Below are 20821 nucleotides of genomic sequence, written 5' to 3'. Positions count from 1 at the left end.
CATCAATTTGATAAATTTTTTTTAAAAAAAAATTAGTACGACAAAAGATTCTAGTTATTGAGGTGAAATTGAGAACTAATTTAAATAAAAATTTATTTAATTAATTAGAAAAGATATTTAGATCGAAATGGAAGGAAATTTACATAATTCAGGTTTTTTTTGTTGAATTCAATTTAGACCGGATGTCGGGTTGAAAAATACAAATTCTTGAACCGATCCGGAAATTACATCGGATCTAAATTTTGAACCGGACCTAATCCACGAATCTTCAAATATCGATCAAAGCGGGTCTAATCGAGCCGCGAGTGGCCTGAGGGACGTCCGGGACCGTGGGGTTAAATTCCAGTAGGCTCCCGGTCGGTTCCGACCCGACCCATCGCGCTTGCACCGCGTATACCCGGCGGCAGCTCACCGAAAACAAGAACCTGTGCACGTGAAACCATAGAACCCCGCCCGCTGTATTCCTCTCCCTTCCCCATGCCTTCTCCTCTCCTCCTATCGCTTCTCCTTCGCGCTCCCTTCCTTTACCCTTCACCTTCTCCTCCTCTTTCTTCTTCTCCCCCTCTTCTCTCTTCGCTTCTTCTTGTTTCTAGGGTTTCTCCTGCGATCCATGGCAAAGTTCGGAGGGAAGCACACGCCGAGGAAGTACGTCTTCCTCTTCGCGGTCGTCGCCCTTCTCGGGATTGTCCTCGTCGCGGATTTCCTCTGGGCCTCTTCGTCTCCGTCATCGTCTTCCTTTTCGCGCTACTGGTCCACAACGTCGGTTAGCTCGCTCGATAATGTCATCGGTGTGGGCTCGGCCAAGGGTAAACAGGTGATCTGGATCTTGATTCTTTGCCAGTAACTGGTGTGGAAATTATATTCTTGAAGAAATGAATCAGATTTAGGTTGTTGGTGCTAATGTGGAAAGAAATCTTGGGTTGGTTGGTATGCAATATGGGTTCCTTTCCTGCCAAATTGAAGTTTTGTCGTAATATTACTCTTTTTTTTTAATGTAAATGTTTCTCTTAATTTTCTCTATTTCTTATGTGATGAAAAGCTTTTTTTTTTTTTTTTGGTGCGCGCGCGCGCGTGCGCTTTTAGTCAATTTCTTGAGAATGTGGCTGGTGGTTATGCTTCATCAAAGACAAAATACGAACTACTGGTTATTTTTTAAGACTAATGTGTTATGTAGAGACCAAGCGCAGAAATGGTGGCTGTTGAATTAAATATTGATATGCAATGCCGACGTCGGATGTGATTTCCAATGGTCGCATCTGTAAAGGGTCCAAAATGTTATCTTTCAAATTGTTACCTTCATATAATTAACTAGAATCTAACTAATTCAGTGCAGCTGCGTTCAATGTACTTTTTCACTCTTCGTTGCTATTAGAACATATTTGTTCACAGCATCCATCCATGTTATTGTAGGTTTTTGACTATTCCTTCATTCTTATTGGCAAAAATGTCGATCATACTCTTTATGGTGGCCTTTGCAATCTTTGTTCGATATCCTTTCACCATATCATATAGTCTTCTTCCACATTATCCTTTTTTCTTTTTCTTTTTTTTTTGCAACTTCTGTACATTTCTCAATATTATTGATTTTTATTGCTGTGACAATAGTCTCATGTGCTTCTAACATTGATATCGCTTAGTGGTGTTTTTGTAAACACTTTGGTCAAAGTGCCATCATACGGAATCTTTATTTAGTCTAAGGCATACTTTGTTCTGATAACACCTCTGAAGCACTTTGCTTAACTAACCTCTATCTTAACGCTGTCAAAAATAATTTATCTTTCTGTTCACTATAAATAGAAGTGAGTGCAACCGGCTGTCTTGCCTGTCAACTTTAAATGGTGCCAAATTTGCATTTCTTAAACTTCTTTTCTCAAAGAAAAAGGAGAAAAAAATCAAACATTCATGGTTACATTCCAGCTATATAAAGAAGAGGGGTCAGAACATCTTGTTACTTTGAGATACGTAACCTTCTAATAACTAATCAAAGAGCATCATGTATAAATCTATGCAAAGAATAATCGAAGTCTTTGCTATGTTTACTTGAGTCTTCTTTGTTAATTTTGGATTCTTCGGTTATTTACCTATAGGTAGCATGTGTACAAGGAGTTCTCTAATAATGAACTGAAAGATCTATACTTTCATGATTGGCTTGCTGATTATTTGGGTCATTTCTTCCTTAGAACTCAGTATTCCATATTCATTTACACTACCAGTTAGGCTTTATATTTTAAATTATTCACATAATTATTAGTGTGCCTTTTCATGATTATATCTACAAGCTTTGCATCTTGGACAGGAAAGTTTTTATCAAACATGTTTGATTATGTTGAACACAGATATCTTTTTTGAACAACTAGCTGCTATAATCAGTATATTTTTATTGCTTAATTACAAATCCTTGGGCATACACGTATTCTCTTATTTGCTACTTGTTGGCTCTCCTTAGGAATATAAGTGTTCCCTTCCCTGTTTTGCTACTTGTTGGCTAGTTAGATGAAATAATATCATCAACTATCATTTTTTTTTCCCTGCAGACAAAAGGAAAATTGAACAGTGACAAAGCAAAAATTTCCAAATATCTGAATGCAACTTTTGCAGATTTACCAGCTCCTCAATTAGAGTGGGAGGAGATGGCAGAGGCACCTGTACCTCGTCTAGATGGTGCTGCCATACAGATTGAGAATCTTTTATATGTGTTTGCTGGATACGGTACCATTGACTATGTAAGGGACCTTGATGAAATTAAGAATTATTATTTTTATTCCTTCTAGTAGATTCAGATCTTCATTTGTCCTTGACTTCTTGTTCATATTTTTTTTTATTCGCATTTCACAAACAATATGGTTCTTGATCTTCATTTGACCTTAATTGGAGTATCAATGTAATTGGTCAGTTTTGTTAGTGAGGTTTGGTCCTTGGGAGGAACATATGATGAATATCAAGTGAGCCACCCACATATTTCACCCCAATTAGATAAAAAAAATGTTGGTAATAGTTGTTTGGTTTTCTAACGAACAAGTGTCATATTTTTACCATTTTTGTGTCCAACTGTAGGATTGATACTTGTCATCATGATTCTTCATGATCTTATTTGCTTTGTTCTGGGCCTTTTCTTCATGTTCTAGGTGCATTCTCATGTGGATATTTATAATTTCTCTGACAATACATGGGGCGGAAGGTTTGATATGCCAAAAGAAATGGCAAATTCACATTTAGGAATGGCAACAGATGGAAGATACATTTATGCTGTCACTGGACAATTTGGCCCACAATGCAGAGGTCCTACAAATCGGAATTTTGTGCTGGATACAGAGACAAAAGTATGGCATGAATTGCCTCCCTTACCTGTCCCTAGGTATGTATAATTTAACTTATATTTATTCTTTCATTTATTGTCTCATTTTCTTCTTGACCCTAATGTAAGCAAGTTTTTCCCCACAAATTCCCGCTCAATTTCTTTAGACCTTCTTCTATTCTGCATCCTCCACACAAATTCCATGTTTATGATTTTTCTTTCCCATTCCAAGACTGAATAATGCAATGATTTTCAGGTATGCCCCAGCAACACAACTTTGGAGGGGCAGACTCCATGTTATGGGTGGCAGCAAGGAGGACCGCCATGAGCCTGGTTTGGAGCACTGGAGCCTTGCAGTAAAGGATGGAAAAGCATTGGAGAAAGAATGGCAAAATGAGATTTCAATACCACGTGGTGGACCTCACAGGTTTGTGTCCCTTTGTTATCTAATAGTATAAAATTATTCTATGAGAATTATAATATAAAATGATTCTTGTCATGGCCCTCTAGTTTTCCTTCACATAATTGCTTGGTAATTGGCCTCAAAATATAATACATTTTTAAGAGGTGGCAACATGTTGTTTCCATTTATCTTACTGTAATTTTTGCTTTGTAATGTCATGTTCTTTGTACTTGTTTAATTGTTTGAAATATTAAGTCCAACTAATATGTTTTTTGATAAATACTAATACTATATTTTTTCATTTTATAATTGATAAATGAATATGTTGATTAATATTTCTTGTGGAAAGTAATGAATGTGCAGTCTCAGTGTTGGCTACTCTTTCCTCAAGTTTTTAATGTTTGTTGATGCTTGTCAAGGAAGGAGGTGGTGAAGTCTCACCTTTAATGTTGTCTACTTGTCTTACAACTTAGATTTGGTGAAAGTATATAACCTTTTATGATTAAGAAAACTATCAGCTGACAAATTTGTTCAAAGTATTGGCATCCACTTATTATTGTTATTATTTTAAAATGATTATGTTTATTGTTCTAATGTTGCATGCAAAAGTAATTTGGCCTTGCTTGCTGCTTCAGTATAGTTTGATCGTCCATTCAAGCATTTGCCTATACTACTATGGAGAAGGCAGCTTTCTCTTTTTTGTAATCTTAAAATCATGGGATTTTTATCAATAGAGATTGGTTGCAATTCTTTGTATTTTCATGTCATTTTCAGTCAAGTTTACTTCTAAATCAGCAGAAAGTTGTACAATAATTTGGACCCGTTAAAAGTGGTATAACTAGAATTATCCATAATTTTTTCTTTTTCCTTTTTCTTTTCTTTATAAACTTATTTTTATCTGCGTTCTCATGGGCACTTGTAGCCTTTTTTTTTTTTTTTTGGTGATGCATTCTTTCTGGATTTCTGGTATCTTGATCGCTCTAATAAAAATGGTTTGGTGGTCGTTAGACTTTCTTCAAAGGTTCAATTTGTACAAAAGAGAATGTTAGGATTGTTGAAACTTAGACATGAGCAGCTCAACTTAATCTCATTTTGCTTAATCAACTCAATTCCAGTCTTGAACTCAGCTTTGAATCCAAAACTTTGACCTTCTGCTGGCTTTTAAAGGAAAGGTATTGGGCCGAGATCTACGATGGATTGAAGGGAGATATATCATGTAGCAAGATAAAGCAGTAAACTGCTGTTCTACTGGAAGATGCATTTGATCTAATGGAAAACCTATTAAATCATTACAGATCTAATTTTTGAAGACACTAATTAGAGATTGATAGTTGAAGAGTTGATGGTTGATTATCTGCATATGAGGCATGCAAATGATAATTTATTTGTATGACCTTACTGTTCAGGAAGCTAAAGGATAAAAAAAAGCATGATCATATCTCACTTGCCTACTAATTTTTTCATCAACAATGTGATATATATATCCATCATCTTGATTCATTAAAGGATTATCTGGTTAACAATAAGATAGCCTCTGAAGCCACAGTGTTCTGGACATGTCATGAGACAAACTATAGGATCGTACAGCAGGAATAAAGATCAGTGGATGCAGAGATAATTGTGACAAAAGCTACTTGATGTGATTAATAATAAGATGGAGCATAGAATTACTTTATCTTTTTAAATTTAAAGTTTAGTGTTCCTTTTACAATTGCTACGTTTTTTACATCTTTATTATTTATGGTTGCAAGGATTTAAGTTCCAGTGGGACAGCAGGGTGTCCCATTGTCCTGAGTGTCTGAGCGAGGCACCATCTTGAGTGCCAGGATGGCATGGGTAGCATGGAGATTAGGATGGGAAGGCACATCCATTATGTCGGGACTTGGCATTGTCTCGTTCAACAGAATAACTGGGATGGCCTTGTTCCACACACATTGAATCCTTGATGGACTGTTTATGTATTATTACTTGGCTGAGGTTTGGTTCTTATGGATTGGTGGTTTGGTAGTTGGAAAGCCTGTGAATCGGTGGAACTAGGATCAGAGGTTTGCTTTTTGGAGATGGGGTGCAACATAATGCAATATACAAATAAAAGTTCACCTGATTGCTTGATATGGAATAGAGGGTGCGTGATTATACAAACTTGGATCTTTGATATGAAGAAGTGGGGGCACAATTAGTGTATAAGGGTGAAAGTCTTGAAGAAGGGACTGGCCAGGTAAGATACGGTATGGATTCCTCCATATCTTTTCCCCTGGGGGCTGGGCCTGGGGGGTTCCATACCTCAGTGCTGGGGGGGTTCCATAGTTAAGTCAAATCTGGGGTAGCATGTCTCAATGTACTTCTATGGCCACTAGTTCATGGACAAATATATTTACTAGTTTCCATATATAAATTGAAAATTAATTTTTTTGCTAGGCTGAGCTGGGACTGGCAAAGTCTCATTCTTTTTCCTTCTATGCATGATGTGCCATCATTTTGCCAATAAAATGACTTTTAGAATCGAGGGTAGCATTTGCTTTGTTATGAATTCAACAAATCTTTTAACTTATATAATATGTTTCTATTCGTTGTTTAATGCCAAGTCTTGTGTCTAAACTCATATATAACTAGGTTAAGGAGACCTGCATATGTTTATTCATCTATGCAATTCAAGATTTTTACTTGGATGCAATATTGACCTAGAGATGATTATTCAAGCACAAGCACTGAAACAACCAATGTTTCTCTTGGCACTAAATGAATGATTAAATTGCCCTCTTGTCTTTTGTCCTAAGTGGACAAAATGGTGATTTTTGGTAATATTACTAGTACATGCAAATTAAATTATGTCCTCTACTTATCTTGTAAGTTGGACTATAAGCTGTGTGTTATGCTAGATTTAAGAAATCACACAATTCTTATTTTAATGATTTAACACTTAGACTTTAATTATCTTCCAACATATACAATATCTAATTCTATCTCCTACAGCACGATGAAATCTTTGATATTATGCATAGATTGTTAACTGAATGCATGGATGAGCCCACAAAGAAGAAAGATCTTGCACACAATTTGTTTGATTCCCTCTTTATTCCTGCCAACTTCTGACACCCATGATTGTGTAGGTAAATAGGTCGTTGCACTCTATTTGTTTAACCTATTATATCATGCCACCTTTACTATTTATAATAGAATGTATAACTATGAGATTGTGTATAAGAGCCACTAAAGAACCATCAGTGGAAGGAAACATATTTTCTCATATTTCTTCTTTTGGTGCACATCTAATATTGTTTTGTTCCTCACTCAAAGTATATTTTGCTCCCAGGGCATGTGTTGTTGCTAATGATAAGCTATATGTTATTGGTGGTCAAGAGGGTGATTTTATGGCTAAACCAGGATCGCCAATTTTTAAATGTTCTCGAAGACACGAGGTATGCATTTTTACTATTTTTGTTCTCAAATGCAGTCATTTTGCTAATTGAATGAATTTTTTTTTCATACTGATTTATCTGGAATCTATCACAAATTCTTTTTCGCTTCACCATTAAATAGAATAATTTGGAGCTTATTCCTTTTTGTGCCATGATTATCTATTATGAACCTTATGCATCTATTATTTCTTTCTCTCCATTATATTCTGTATTGGATTGCCAAGTTCTGCTGTCATGTAATTATAAGTTTTGGATATAGTAATATTTATAGAGAATTCAATAACATAGCCCAATGCAAAAAAGATAACTTACAATAGTTTTAATAGTTTGGTGTCTGAAAGTATTTAGGATTTCTCATCAAAATTACTGTAATTAATGAAGATTGTGACTGTAGTACTTTTAGAAGTTATGGTGTTCAAACATTGCGTTTGGTTCAGTTTAAGGAATGAACTATCAATTATCATGCTACTATCATTTGATAGAAAAGTAGCTTTTTTTTTTTTTTTTGGTGAATGGCAACTGGATAGAGTTTAGATTGGGTAGGCCCTCCTTATCCACCAATAAATGCATGAACCATACCTGTGCCTTAGTGGCTGGTTTTGTTCTTTGCATAATTGCCACTTTTCAATCTGGTAGGCTATGTTCAATTCACATGGCCTGGTCTAGTGTTTCTATAGTTTATCAAACATTACAACCATGGCCTTTCAAGAAAAGTCTAGGTGATTTAGGTGCATCTAAACTAATGGACCTTACCTGACCATCCCTCCCCCACGACCCCCACAAAATGAGACTAAAATATATCCTTGTTGAAGTTCAACCTTCTAATGTCTCTTTTCCTTGTTAAGATATTGTTGCTCGATCAAAGTAATGCCTCTTCAACTTGGACAGTGAAATTAAAGAGGAAATCATTTAAAACATTAGGTCAATAATTTGCCATTTTTTATTGCCTCAAATACATTGCCTTTTTTCTCGGCATGGAAAAGGGGATCACTTCCTAGATGGAGAAGTGAAATGGATCAGGAAAACCCTTAGTTTTATTTCTACCATGAAATAAAACTGCTTCTGGTAATTTTTGTATGTTTGTGTTCATAATGAAAGAGATTTGAACAAGGAACTATTAAAATATATGCCATCTTGGGTTTGCGTTGATGGGCCACATCAAATATGTGGGCATATTTAGTTGCAATTAGATCGAACCTGTAAAAGCTGGAAGAGTCATCTTAGGAGCCCATTCGCAGTACACCCAAATTTAATTGTGTTTGTCCACTTAGTAGCTACATGGGCACATTTTTATGCCATATGGATATGGCTTATTTCCTCATGACTTACTATCACATGTTGGATAACTAATTCAAATTTATGATCTCTCACATGTGCTACTTGGCCAACAGCCCACCACATTCTTGACCAACAGACATGGATTATGATCTCATTATTCACTTAAAAATTTCATTTTATTACTATTTGGCATTATGAGTCTCCAACTTATTGGAATGCTTTGGCTCGCAAGGTCTACGGAATCGATATCGGGACCCATACTGGTGGGTGGACGGGATGGTATGGTATTGAGTCCATATCGTGCCATTCTGGTTTGTTTCATTTTTTTTTTGTTTTCAAATTTTGAATTGAAGTCAGCATGTGGTTTGCCAACTTCGATTCAAAATTTGAAAATAGCAAAAAATCGGGGATTGCTTCGTTCCCCTTCTCAAAGGGAGGGAGAGGGAGAAAAGGAGAGAGAGAGGAGGGGCGAGGGCCGCCTTGGCAAACTCTAACCTAATGCTAACCTAAACCACATGTGAGAGGGAGGGAGGGACCTACTGTCGTCAGCGGGAAGGTAGACCATCTGGTGGAGGGGGGTGGCGCTTACGGGGGAGGGGAGGGGGTGCTTCTGCTCTCTCGATTTTTTTGAGCTGGGGGGGGCTCTCTCACACTCTCAATGTTTCTAAGTGAGGGGAGCGAATTGAATATAGAGCTTGAGTCATGCCAGTCTCTATTTGGTCCAGTTTGGTATGCCCTGAACAGCTGGTTCAATATGGTTCGGCATTCCTTGCTTGGTTTCGTAGTTATCAATTTTATCATCTATCAATTACACCCCATCTGCCAATGTTTGGCCAGCATGTCTGGGCATTACTTTTCCTTAGGTATGATAAGGAGCTTTTTGGAAATCTGTAGTTGAAATTGCACCACAATTCAAGTTGCATTGCAACTTAAGTTGTGGCAGTCGGCTTACAAGAAAGCCATTTTTTATGTTTGGAGGTGAGATTGGGCAGAGAGTGGTGTCTCTAACAGACATTCCATTAAACACCTCACTAGCAGATGCTTGATCAAAGCTCTCGACGCACATGCAAATAGTAGGTGTTTTGGATGAAGAGTCGGCATTGAAGCTGTTGATGGTGAGGACCTGGGCATGGAGTTGGGTGCCTATGGGGACGGAGTGGGTGGTGGTGTAGGCCTCAAGGAGGTCAAGTTGGGTGAAGGAACGGTGGAGGGGGTGGTTGGTGACAAAGGAGGAAGAGGTGCAGTGGAGGAGGGTGGTGCGGTAAAGTCCAAGGCAAAGGTGGTGGCCATGGGCCTTCTACGGGTGATGGGGCAGTGAGGAGGGACTCAAGAGCAAAGCAGGAGAGGAGAGGAGAAGGGAAGGTGGGGGAGGAGAGTTCTATTGCGGTGAAGTCCGAGGTGGCTGTGGCCATGGGCCTCCTCGAGGTGACGACATTGAGGGTGGCAACAGGGAGGGGTTTGAGAACAGGGCTGGGGAAGAGAGAAGTGGAGGAGGAGAGATTTTTTTTTTTCTGAAAAAATGAAGATCTTTCTTGGGCAGCTGCAACTCATCCCTTCATCATCTTGACTGCGAGTCAACCTACCATAAGATAGCTCGAAGCTGCAGCCCAACGAGCAAATCACTTTATTGTGTAATTGGAGTTACAGGCATCCAGGTGGGGGCTGGCCTCCATCTGCAACTTGAGCTACATGCACCACCACTTATGGGACTCTAAAAAGTCCCTAAACACAAGCTGACAAAATGGCTTTAGAGCGTCATGGAAGCTTTTATGCATGTATCCACAAGAGAGCATTAAATATTGAACCCTTAAAGCACTCCTTGGTCTGATTGACCTCCAACTTGGTTAATCACCATGGTTTTCATGATTATCATCTATGTTATTTGTCAAACACACCCCATTTGCCCACATACAGTGTCATGTCTGGGTGTCACTTTTCCTCAAGTGATACCAAACGAGGCACATAAGATGGATTTAGAGCTTCATACAAGTTTCTTTGCATGTGTCCACAAGATAGCATTGTCCATTCCAACCTTCATAGCACTCCTATATGCGTATTTGCATGCATAGAGAATGATATTGTAAGTCTGTTTTCTGGCTCTTGGGTTTCATATTGACTATGATTTTGTATGTGAATGGAATGTCAAATTCTCTTTCCCTTTTTACATTTTGAGTTTGCATGTCATTCTTGTTTTGAATTCTCAGATTTCATTTTTCACATTTGCAATTTTATCTCTGTACAGGTTGTGTACGGTGATGTTTACATGCTAGATGATGGAATACAATGGAAGCAATTGACTCCAATGCCTAAACCAGATTCCCATATAGAATTTGCATGGGTTATACTTAACAATTCCATTATTATCGTTGGAGGCACGACAGAGAAACACCCTATAACCAAAAAGATGGTGTTAGTTGGCGAAGTCTTCCAATTTCATTTAGATACCTTGGTATAAACCATTTTATCTATATCTACTTGCCATAGCATAATCATTTGCTATTAATTAATTAATTGATTTTTTTTTTAATATCTGTGTTGCTTTAATATTAGTGTTTAAAGAGTAGACTAGACAAGATGGTCGTACCTGTTACAACCAAATCCAGGAAAAATCCTGGTATAGCGAAATGTGATTGCCATTGAAACAATCTGAACTTATTGGCTGAGCTATCAAACAATGTATAAAACAAGAAAACAACTGGTAGAATTGGAATGATTTTGTGACATGCTAGCCATTTTTATTAATAAATAGTTAAATAAATTTATTGTGTTAAAGATCTGGGATATAAATCTAGTTCTCCTTCATAAAGAAAATAAATTTAACCACTATGCTACTTGAAACAAGTTTAAGAAAATGCAGAGCTGTTCTCATGATTATATCTGGTTAAACCATCCAAACTGGCTGGCCAAGCTGGTTTTGATTGGAAAGCACCCTTTCAATGATTTCTGGTCTGGTTTGCCAATATTGCTTCATTATCCCTAGTCAGTTTTGTTTTGGATCTACAAGTTTCATTCTATTGGTTTTGTGCATAAGCTTTAGTAGAATTGTGAGTGCAATCAAAAGGCTCGAATACTAGAAGACCGGCTAAAAATGGTGAATGGACTTTTTCAAAGGCACTTCGATTACATATGAATTGCCTCAAATTTTTTATTTGTTCTTTTGTGTTGTATGCAGTGCATGTGAGAGGTAGTATGGATGGCTGTGATATCCCAGTATTATTTTTTTTAATTATCCATTTAAGTTGGTAATTACACTTCCAGTTTTGGGAGGTGCAGTTCTCTTGTTTCTCTCGCTCAAAATAAGAATTGGGCTAAGTGGTGGTATGGTTATAAAATATGGAAGTGGTTATAGTTATATATAATGCAGAGACATGTTGATGGAGTGGCAATCAATAGTTTGGCTTTAATACTGCACTGGATAATGAAGAATAATTACATTTAGTTATTCTCTACAAATCCACTGGTGTTCATTATAAGGAACCAGAGACTGAATTTTCTATCTAGCAATGAGCCTCTTAGAGGAACCTATTGCTAAATAGGACTCAAAGTTGGTGTAATTAGGTCCCATTGTAATAGTAGGTGTTAATGGGGTTACTTGATAACAATCGGAAACCGGTTTCTTAGAACTGAAGTTTAAAGCATTAAACAATAACCTATACACATGAAGTACTCATTTCTAGCACTGTTCTTAGTACTCCTTGGCCTCAAGTTTCCTGAACCTGTTTGTTGCCTTGATTGCTAAGGTTATCCTGTGTACAGGTTCAAGATGCTGGATTGAATGTGATATGTCAAAAAATTTGAGAACTTTTATGGTCAACTTTCAACCAGATGTTGGCACCAGATAAATTTTTTTAGTAAGGAATGGTCATATTTTTAGCTCGTTCTCACCTTCATTTTGTTGTTTGGTTTTAGAAGCTCCGACCCCAACAACAAGGAACCGTAATTTGGTTAATAACCTCTTGTCCTGTATCCTGCAGCATGATGGCAATTCTGCTGATTAGCTTGTTTAATTTCTTTGAGCTTATTACAGTGTTCTCTTTGAGCTTACAGTAATTGCCAGTTGTTCTATTCAAAATGACAATTTCTAATGTCTGAAAAAAATCCATTTATTGTAAATAGTTCTGACACTAGTAATTGTGATTATCACTTTTCTTCCAATCGACTTATTTGCTGCTCCTTTATATGTACAGACTTGGTCGGTGATTGGGCGGATGCCTTTCCGCATCAAGACCACCTTGGTTGGTTTCTGGGATGGATGGCTATATTTCACATCTGGACAGCGCGATAGGGGACCAGATGATCCATCTCCAAAGAAGGTTGTTGGATGCATGTGGAGAACTAAACTAAGATTATAATCTATTCATTAATTGAGATCCAAAATCAAGTTCCTGCGAGCTGTACTTAGTTTTCTATCTGTAGCTTGTTAATTGTTTCAGGGGTTCATCTTTTTGTCCCTGTATAAATTTATAAGTCAACCACTAGTATTTCCCAAATTTTACATGTAACATATGTAACTCAGCGATCTTATTTAGTTCTTGTCAACATTACTGCTTCTTGGGATGAGGTGCAAGACATGCCATTGTTCATAACTACCTACATTTCAGAAATTTGATTTGTTAAGATATTTTCTGTTGATCTATGTGGGCGGACTTATCTTTGAACACATGCAATTGAAAAAAAAAGTACAAAAATTGTCACCAGGGAGAGTAGTTAGCGGTAGTACAACTTCATGACAAGTGAATATCAGCACCTTAAGATGCCAGCTTCGCCTGGTGATGAAAATCTCTTTTCTTGTTGTACCTGGCATCCAGGTTTTGAATTCGATTCCCTCATCAGGATGGTAGAGGTTTATGGGTAACGAGCAGGGCTATATTTTTAATATAAACCCCCCCCCCCCCCCCCCCCCCCCACCACCCCAACAACATTTTTAATATCCAAAAAAAGGAGAACTATTTTCTTTATCCTATATTCATTCAAAAACTGATAAAATAGCACCCAGTTCAGTTTTGTGGATTAGCTACCTAGCCTCAATCAAGGTTTTCGTCCATTTACAATTGCTTTGTAATGATAAATAGATTTTTCTCAGTCCTTGTTTTTTCTGGGTCCCAGCTCTGAGGTGTCACTGAGATGAAACAGCTTGCGAGCTACGAGCGAGTTTGGTCAGGTTGAGTGCCAGCTTGACCCAAATCCGATGAAATCTAGCTTTCCACTGGGCTGGATTTTGGTTTCTTTCTGTGGCTGTGCTGGCTGTATTCATACTCATCCCTCTTGGAGTGCAGGTCTTGATTTGTGACCCCATTTTCTAACCTATAAAGATGAATTTAGTAGTGGGACCGACCTGTGTTATGGACTCATAGCCTCAAAGCTTCGAGAGGACTGATCCAAATTAATAAATTCATGTGATACATTTTTTATTAGTCAATATGGGATTATGGTGATTTTTCTTATATGATCTTATGGTACTTTTATTACAGTTGGCTCCTACTTAAGAGAGGGAGACTCACATATGGCTTGAGTTCTGCTCATCTTGATATCGTCCAATGAGGGGTCTATATGACTGATAAAGATTTTGATGTGCAACAAGTCTAGCTTTTCTATAATTTATTATAGATCCACAGTCCAAAAATTTAAGCTGTTGGGAGGAGGATTGGTTGAGACTGATGAACCTATGTAGTACTTAGTTTTATTAGATAATTTAGGGCTATGACACCTGCTAGCTTTATTGCCCCCATCATTACCATCTCTTCGTTTTTTGCCCTTTTTTTCTTTTTCTCCTTTTTCATCATCATGAGCATAATATAAGCTCTTTCTGCTTATCTCCATTAAATTGTCACAGACCCAAGTTTTATGCACGTTACTTGAATGCCACCTACGCAAAGAATTAATAGAGCAACCTTCATGGTTAAATAATCGCCAGTTGCGACCCTGCACCACTTCCGCACCCAAATTTTTGGTTTTTGGACTACGTCAGCCGGAAACGATTCCGCCGCTTCTCCCGCCAATTAATCAACCACAAAACAAACGAAAATAAAAAACGTAGCTTCCTATTCCTAATCCAAATTCAGATCCCAAATACCCTGGAAAAAAAAAATCCTATTCCATCAAGAGCCGAAATAAGAAAAAAAAGCCATTTTAAATTCCATACACTGCTCTGAATCTGCTAATCTCATAGTTATGGCCACTCCTCTCATTCTAGATATCGATGATTTCAAGGTAATTCGATCCGCATTTCCTTACTTGCTTCGATTTAATGTGAAATGGATAGATTTTGGATTTGTTTTTCTTCATATCTGATTCGTTTTTATGCAGGGGGATTTCTCTTTCGATGCGTTGTTTGGGAATTTGTTGAAGGAGCACTTCCCTTCCTTCCAAAAGGAGGATGGGGATTCGCCGGAGGGTACGTTGGATGCTGCAAAATGGGGGCCAGGGCATCACCCTCCGCTGTTCCCAATGGTTGATAAGCTGCTTGGTCTATTTAAGGATTCATGTAAGAAGTTGATCGATCTCCGACGGCTGGTTCATGTTTCGGGATTTGCTGGTGATGGCTGGTTGGTATCATTTGATTTTGTATGTGGAGTGATGTTGTCTATTTGTTTTGTGAATTAAAGATTGATGGGAGGCTAAAGCATCTGGGGAAGGAGGTTGCTGTCCAAGATGCCAAACATCGAAAGACCCTTGCAGATGTTAGTACAGTTAGATTCTCTAAAGATTCAGTGTGCAATAAGATCTGTTGCTTAATTGCTGATCTTAGTTGGTTTCTTTGTTTCTGACTTTCTCAATGTTAGTGTAAAAGAATATCATCATCATTATCGTCATCATCATTAGTATTATTATTAATTTTTTCGGCTTCATGGAAGCAAAGTTACAAGGACTTGGGGCTTAAGAAGAAATTGATGAGGGTTTTAAGAGTGATGAGGTAAATGAGAGAATGGGTCTCAAAGTGAAACTGAAATTGGATAAGCATAAGATTTTTTTTTTTTTTTGAGTGTACATTATAGAGTACCATGGACAAAAAGTGAAATTCTAATACCGAATTCTTTAGAAAGTTAGCAGAAAGGAGTTAAAGAAGTAAAAAATTTTATCAGCTTGTTAATTACCAATGAAGTGGACAGTCATCACTTTCTAAGAAGGCTACATTCCACGTCACTTGAAGGCCCTGATGAACTTATGAAGATATATAGGGAGACGTTCACTATTCCATTATGGAGCCATGATTAAAATTTGTTTTGTCATTTTTGAGATAGAAATGTGAAGGCATGAAGGCTACGAATTCCTTTTTTCTAGAAAAAGAGAATGTGTTAGATGAAAATCATGGAAATATTCTTCTTGTGGATTTGTTTGCATGTGCATGTTTTTGTATGTCCATCTCCATCCAAACCACCATCCATTTATATATTAGAGGGTCATGAGAGCATTACCAACACATGAGCACCTTAGGACACAGTTTCGAGAAACTTCAATCTTATCTGCCATTGGTTTGTCCTCCATAAGATAGTGACAAAAGCCTAAGACTTTGTAGATTTGCCAGGAAGATCATTAAATTAAAGTATCACCCTTCTTCTAAATTTGCAGCATGGCAGATGGTCTGTTATTTGCTTACAAAGTGCACCACTCAGAAGATGAAGGTAAAAAATAGACTGGGCTGTTTGGTATAATATAACCTATCATGAAAACTCCTTGAACATGGTGATCAGGAAGTTATTGTTATAGATCTTTGAGATTTGGGATTTTCTACTAATTTAGCTTATCAAATTGCAGTAGTATTTTAACTACAAATTTCTCAAAAATGTCAATGGTATCTTTGCCTTTTTTCCACCCCGCTGCAAGAGGGGGAAAAGGATCCCAAGGGCATGTTTGCTTGTTAAAATGGTGCTGGATTGGAGGATCAACTCCTACCCTTGTACTTTGTCATTGTCTCAAAAATTTCATGTAAGATGTGCAGCAAAATAAATTACTGTGGTAATTTAAAGGCTGGCCATAAATCAAGCAAAATTTATTAATCACCCCAAAAGTAACAAACAAAATCGAGTTTAAATCTTGTAAAAAGCATATGTGACATTTATGCTGTCAAACATTTGCTTTTAGTTGATCAGCACCAGAATTTTGGATCAATTACAATAAGAGGCCCTTTACTAGAAGTAATTTAAGGGATGCTTGGGTCAATAATCCAATAGCAACTTAGATTTAGGGTTGAAACCCTATACTTGAATACGCGTAGATCTTCTATTTCTTTTTCATTGGTAAATTTTTGAAAAGGCTTATAACTTGAACATGCAGAGGTCTAAGTATGGGAGCTAGATAATTTATCTTAGAAGCTTCTCTCCAATTTACATGTTTATTTGTGGGTTTCACTCAATAAGTGGTGAGAAAAAAATGATATAAATCAAGGCGTGTATGTTTGGTTTGATTAAGCATGCATCTTGTGAAAAGATGTTGAAAATATGGACACTCAGAAGAAGCACTGGGGTATTACTTCAAATGTATGCAAAATTAATACCATGTTTGGAAAGATATCTTAAAGTGAGGACAAGTTTCATCTGAGTAAATTTCCTTTAAATAGGTACTTGTGGTGTGATTGGTTGAGGAACCTTACAGTAGGGAATTTTTGAAACGCTATAGAATGCTCATTTTATTGGCAATTTTCTATTATTAACTGGGCCTAAAAATTAGAGACTTAGGAACACCAAAAATAGTTTATATGTACATTTCAGAGAACATTGGAAAATGTAGAAATGTATATAGAAATTCTAACAATGACAAATAAGTTCTTTGAGAAGAGAGGAGAACTTTTTGTGGGAAATCAAAGATAAACTATTTTCTCTTTAGAAGAAAAGATAGAAGGATTTGCTAGGGTTGCGAAGTCATTCTTGACTAAAGCTTGAAAACACAACATAGGTTAGAAGAGAGAAGTAGAGACCAAGAAGCCCTTGGTGGAATTCTAAGGCAAACTTAAGAAATCCTTTAGACCAAAATTTTGGAGGGAAACTAGAGTTCTAGTACTGCATGAAATGGGATGCGGTTTCTGATAGAGAGGCTTTCCTTTTATCTTCTTAACACCTGAATGAATTTATGATTTCTTGGACAAGACATGTTGGGCGTGTCCTTTCTTCATTCATGTTGCTTTATTTTTGCTGTATAACTCTTACAGTTCGTGGATGAGAAATGTTGATAGAGGCATGTGACTGGTTTTTCTTGAAACCCAAGATTTTTTTTATGTAAATTGTGCTCTCTGATGCAAAATGTTAGATCTATGATCGTCTTTTCTATGTGCTCTGTATTCTCTACAGCACATATTTGATCGGTGATTGTCTTTTCTATGTGCTTTCTATTCTCTGATGTAAAATATTAGATCTATGATTATCTTTTTTATGTGCTTTGTATTCTTTATGGTTAGAAAAAGGTATGGATGGCTTATTTGACAGTTTTGCAAGGTTGGATTCCCGTATCTCTAGTGTGGGGCAAACTGCTGCAAAAATTGGTGATCATTTGTAGGTAAAGATGTAAAGTCCTTCTAGATGTTTTTGATATATCACAGCTTCCCAGATCAAGTTTTTGAGTGAGCTTGACATACTGAGAATCTTGGATGCTGCCCTTATGGCTTTATATATGTGGAATGAGATTCTATGATATATAATTAATTCTTTCCTTATCAGAGTGCAGATTCCCAGAGAGAAACTGCTAGCCAAACCATAGATCTAATTAAGGTAGGACATCTTTAAAGACTCGAATGTTGTTAATTTGGATTTCTAGATCAGCTATTTTTTACTATCTATAGTGTGCAGCATATAATTACCATAATTCCTGTAGTACTTGATGGAGTTTAATGGTAGCCCTGATGACTTGTTGGAACTTTCGCCTCTATTCTCTGATGATAGTTGTGTCGCTGAGGCTGCTTCAGTTGCACAAAAATTGAGTAAGCTATTGGTTTTTTTCCCTTTCAATGTCTGCATGTTTCTTTAATCAGAATCCAGGCCTTTCCTTTTATCTGTCCATGATGATCGGTCTTTATGCAAACCTTTTCGGGACATTTATACTATAAATGTTTTGAGGTTTTGAAACCTATCTGGTTTCCTTCCAATTTATTTTTTTCCTGCTGCATGTCTTCCTTTTAGTCAGAAAGTATTCACATATCTGTTTTCGGCTTAGCTTCCCTTTTGGCCTGTTGCTTATTTGTTTTCCATTAATGCGTGGTCATCTGCAAAGTTTCAATTGGCAATATTCCCTTTCTTAGATGTAGGGGAATGAAGTCAGTGGATACATAAGTTATGCAGTCATAGCCTTGGTAGGATACTTATAAGGAGGAAGTTGGATCTGATAAATAGAACATTACTTGATTGATAACACATTTTCATTATTTGTAGCAAGAAAAATTGTAAATCTGGAGAATTTGGAGACTTATTCAAGAATAATTGTAAATCCCTACAAATTGACATACATATAGTCATATACTAGGAAAAACAACTTAACTAGAAGTTCCTGATCCACTGGTCTCTTGGGGTGCAAACATGTCACCTATCAATATTTCTTACATACCTGCAAAACTTTTCTGGACAAGGGTGCTAGCTCAAGAAACACTAGTCCAGCTACAAGTGCATAAATTTTCCATTCGATAAGAAATTTGTTTTGTTCAAGTGAAAGCGTATTCCCATCAGTGTTGAAATCTGCTTTGGTCAGGGTAGTAATAAAAGTGACTGTAACATGTCAATCTGATCTATATCAATTTATATATCATCAAGAACTCTACATCATTCTCCTTACTGGTTGTCTATATTCACATTGTGTGCTGGCCTCATTTTAAATGATGTCAATTTAATTGATTTAAAATTTGACCTTAACAGTCTTAGGTGTGAAAGTGAGCATGGATGCTGGAGAAAGGAACCCAAATGAAGATCTGATATAAATTTGCAAGCAGCAACAAGGGCATTGTGTGCTGTTTCAAATTCATGCCTAGTTATTATTTCTTTTCTTTTGTTTTTCTATAAATTTTGGTGGGAGGGTTTGGTCGACAAGTTCTTTATGTCATTTTGCCCAATCTGAAAGGATCATAATACTTCTTAGATTCCAGTTTAAATGGTAAAGTGGATCATATAGTAGGGAGGCGATATATTTATTGCGGCAAAGTTATGATGAACCTTAAATATGGTTGCACGAATGACAAATGTGAAAGTTTCTTTAGATGATTCATGCTATAGGAGTGATGGGTAATGGTCTAAAAAGTTAAGATTATTGGATAATTTTGCAGTGAATAACCATTGTCAGAGGGATAATGGTTCCCTTGAGGAATGAATAACTTGAAACATAGTGGATTATAACTTATTGCCCTTCTATAAGAATAAGTTGTTATTTAAAAGGCACACAATACATGTTTGGGTTTTTGGGTGTGGAGTGTGTTGGAATTGTTGTTCATTGATTAGATTTGGAGAAATGGTAGTATGCTAGAGGAAATAATAGAGTTGATGGCTTCCAAAATGATAGTTGAAAAGGTGCATGCCAACTAAAATGCGCTACAAGATTCTTGGAATTTGGTCCTTGACTACAATAAAGATGAGCAATGCTTAAGCAGTCATAGTAGTTTTTGACAAAGATTTTACTAACATATATTGGTTGGTGTGATACAGTACAAGTGCTCAATATGTCAGTAAATTGACATATGGAGGTGTACTAAACCATACCGAGCCTTATAACATACCGCTATGGTGTCCTTTACTGAATCTTAAAAGTATTGATATTGGAGATGGATATAAGGGCTCACTCATGAAAGTTATCTATTGGAATGTCAATGATTTGGGTATTAGAAGGGTGATGTCTAAAGGGCATTTAGTCGTTTGCTTGATTTTGACATTATAGATCATAACAAAGAACGTTGTGTAGCTAGTGATGGTGAAATGTAAAACTTGATTCACAATTGTTGAAATGAACCAATATATTCCAGGGTCATAACAATATTGATATCTATGAACTGACACTGAGATCGCTATTATCACCATATAAGAGTGCACAAGTACAAATTCTGTTATACATTCAAGAAGAAAAATAATATAATGATAATATGCTATGCTATAAAAAAATGGATATAGTATGGCTACCATAAATTCTCTCTAGTCCCTTGCTTCAAACTCAAGGTGGAAACAGACCAAGAGTTTGTCATGGGAATAACAAGTCAATGATATCACGGGTACCAGACTACTTGATGAGGAAGGAGGGGTGCTAGAAGGAGATCAGTGAATAGTATAAGGTGTACGAGTTGGTGTAGGGTTTGCAAGATGACGTGTGGAGATGCTTAATAATACATGATGATGGGGAAAAGGTTATGATTTATGGACATGTACAAGTTTGGTGATGTAACATAATGCTGTTGAAATGGGCATGTAAGCTAATATGGTATTGACTAAAGGTGGGATAACATTAACTCTTAGTTACTTAGTTATA

At 36.8% G+C, this 20821-nt stretch overlaps 1 protein-coding gene and 1 pseudogene across 2 annotated transcripts; both read left to right on the top strand.

Annotated features, from left to right (window-relative positions):
- The first annotated feature begins 445 nt into the window (after positions 1–445).
- Positions 446–13012, top strand: LOC105049622 (kelch repeat-containing protein At3g27220). Of its 2 annotated transcripts, XM_010929339.3 has the most exons (7): positions 446–814; positions 2535–2723; positions 3126–3355; positions 3552–3722; positions 7012–7117; positions 10638–10844; positions 12583–13012. In XM_010929339.3, the coding sequence occupies exons 1-7, from the start codon at positions 611–613 to the stop codon at positions 12745–12747; spliced, it is 1272 nt and encodes a 423-aa protein (XP_010927641.1). In that variant the 5' UTR covers positions 446–610; the 3' UTR covers positions 12748–13012. The 2 variants fall into 2 exon arrangements, with proteins under 2 accessions (XP_010927641.1, XP_073098634.1); XM_073242533.1 differs by lacking the exon at positions 10638–10844 and having other exon boundaries at positions 479–814.
- Positions 13013–13519: 507 nt separating this feature from the next.
- The window catches only part of LOC105049621 (exocyst complex component 5-like), a 54377-nt pseudogene continuing 47075 nt past the window's right edge, over positions 13520–20821 (top strand).

This window comes from Elaeis guineensis, chromosome 8, assembly GCF_000442705.2.
Source record: "Elaeis guineensis isolate ETL-2024a chromosome 8, EG11, whole genome shotgun sequence".
NCBI classification, from domain to species: Eukaryota; Viridiplantae; Streptophyta; class Magnoliopsida; order Arecales; family Arecaceae; genus Elaeis; species Elaeis guineensis.
Note: the sequence above shows the minus strand (reverse complement) of the source record. Positions and strands in the feature narration are given on the sequence as shown.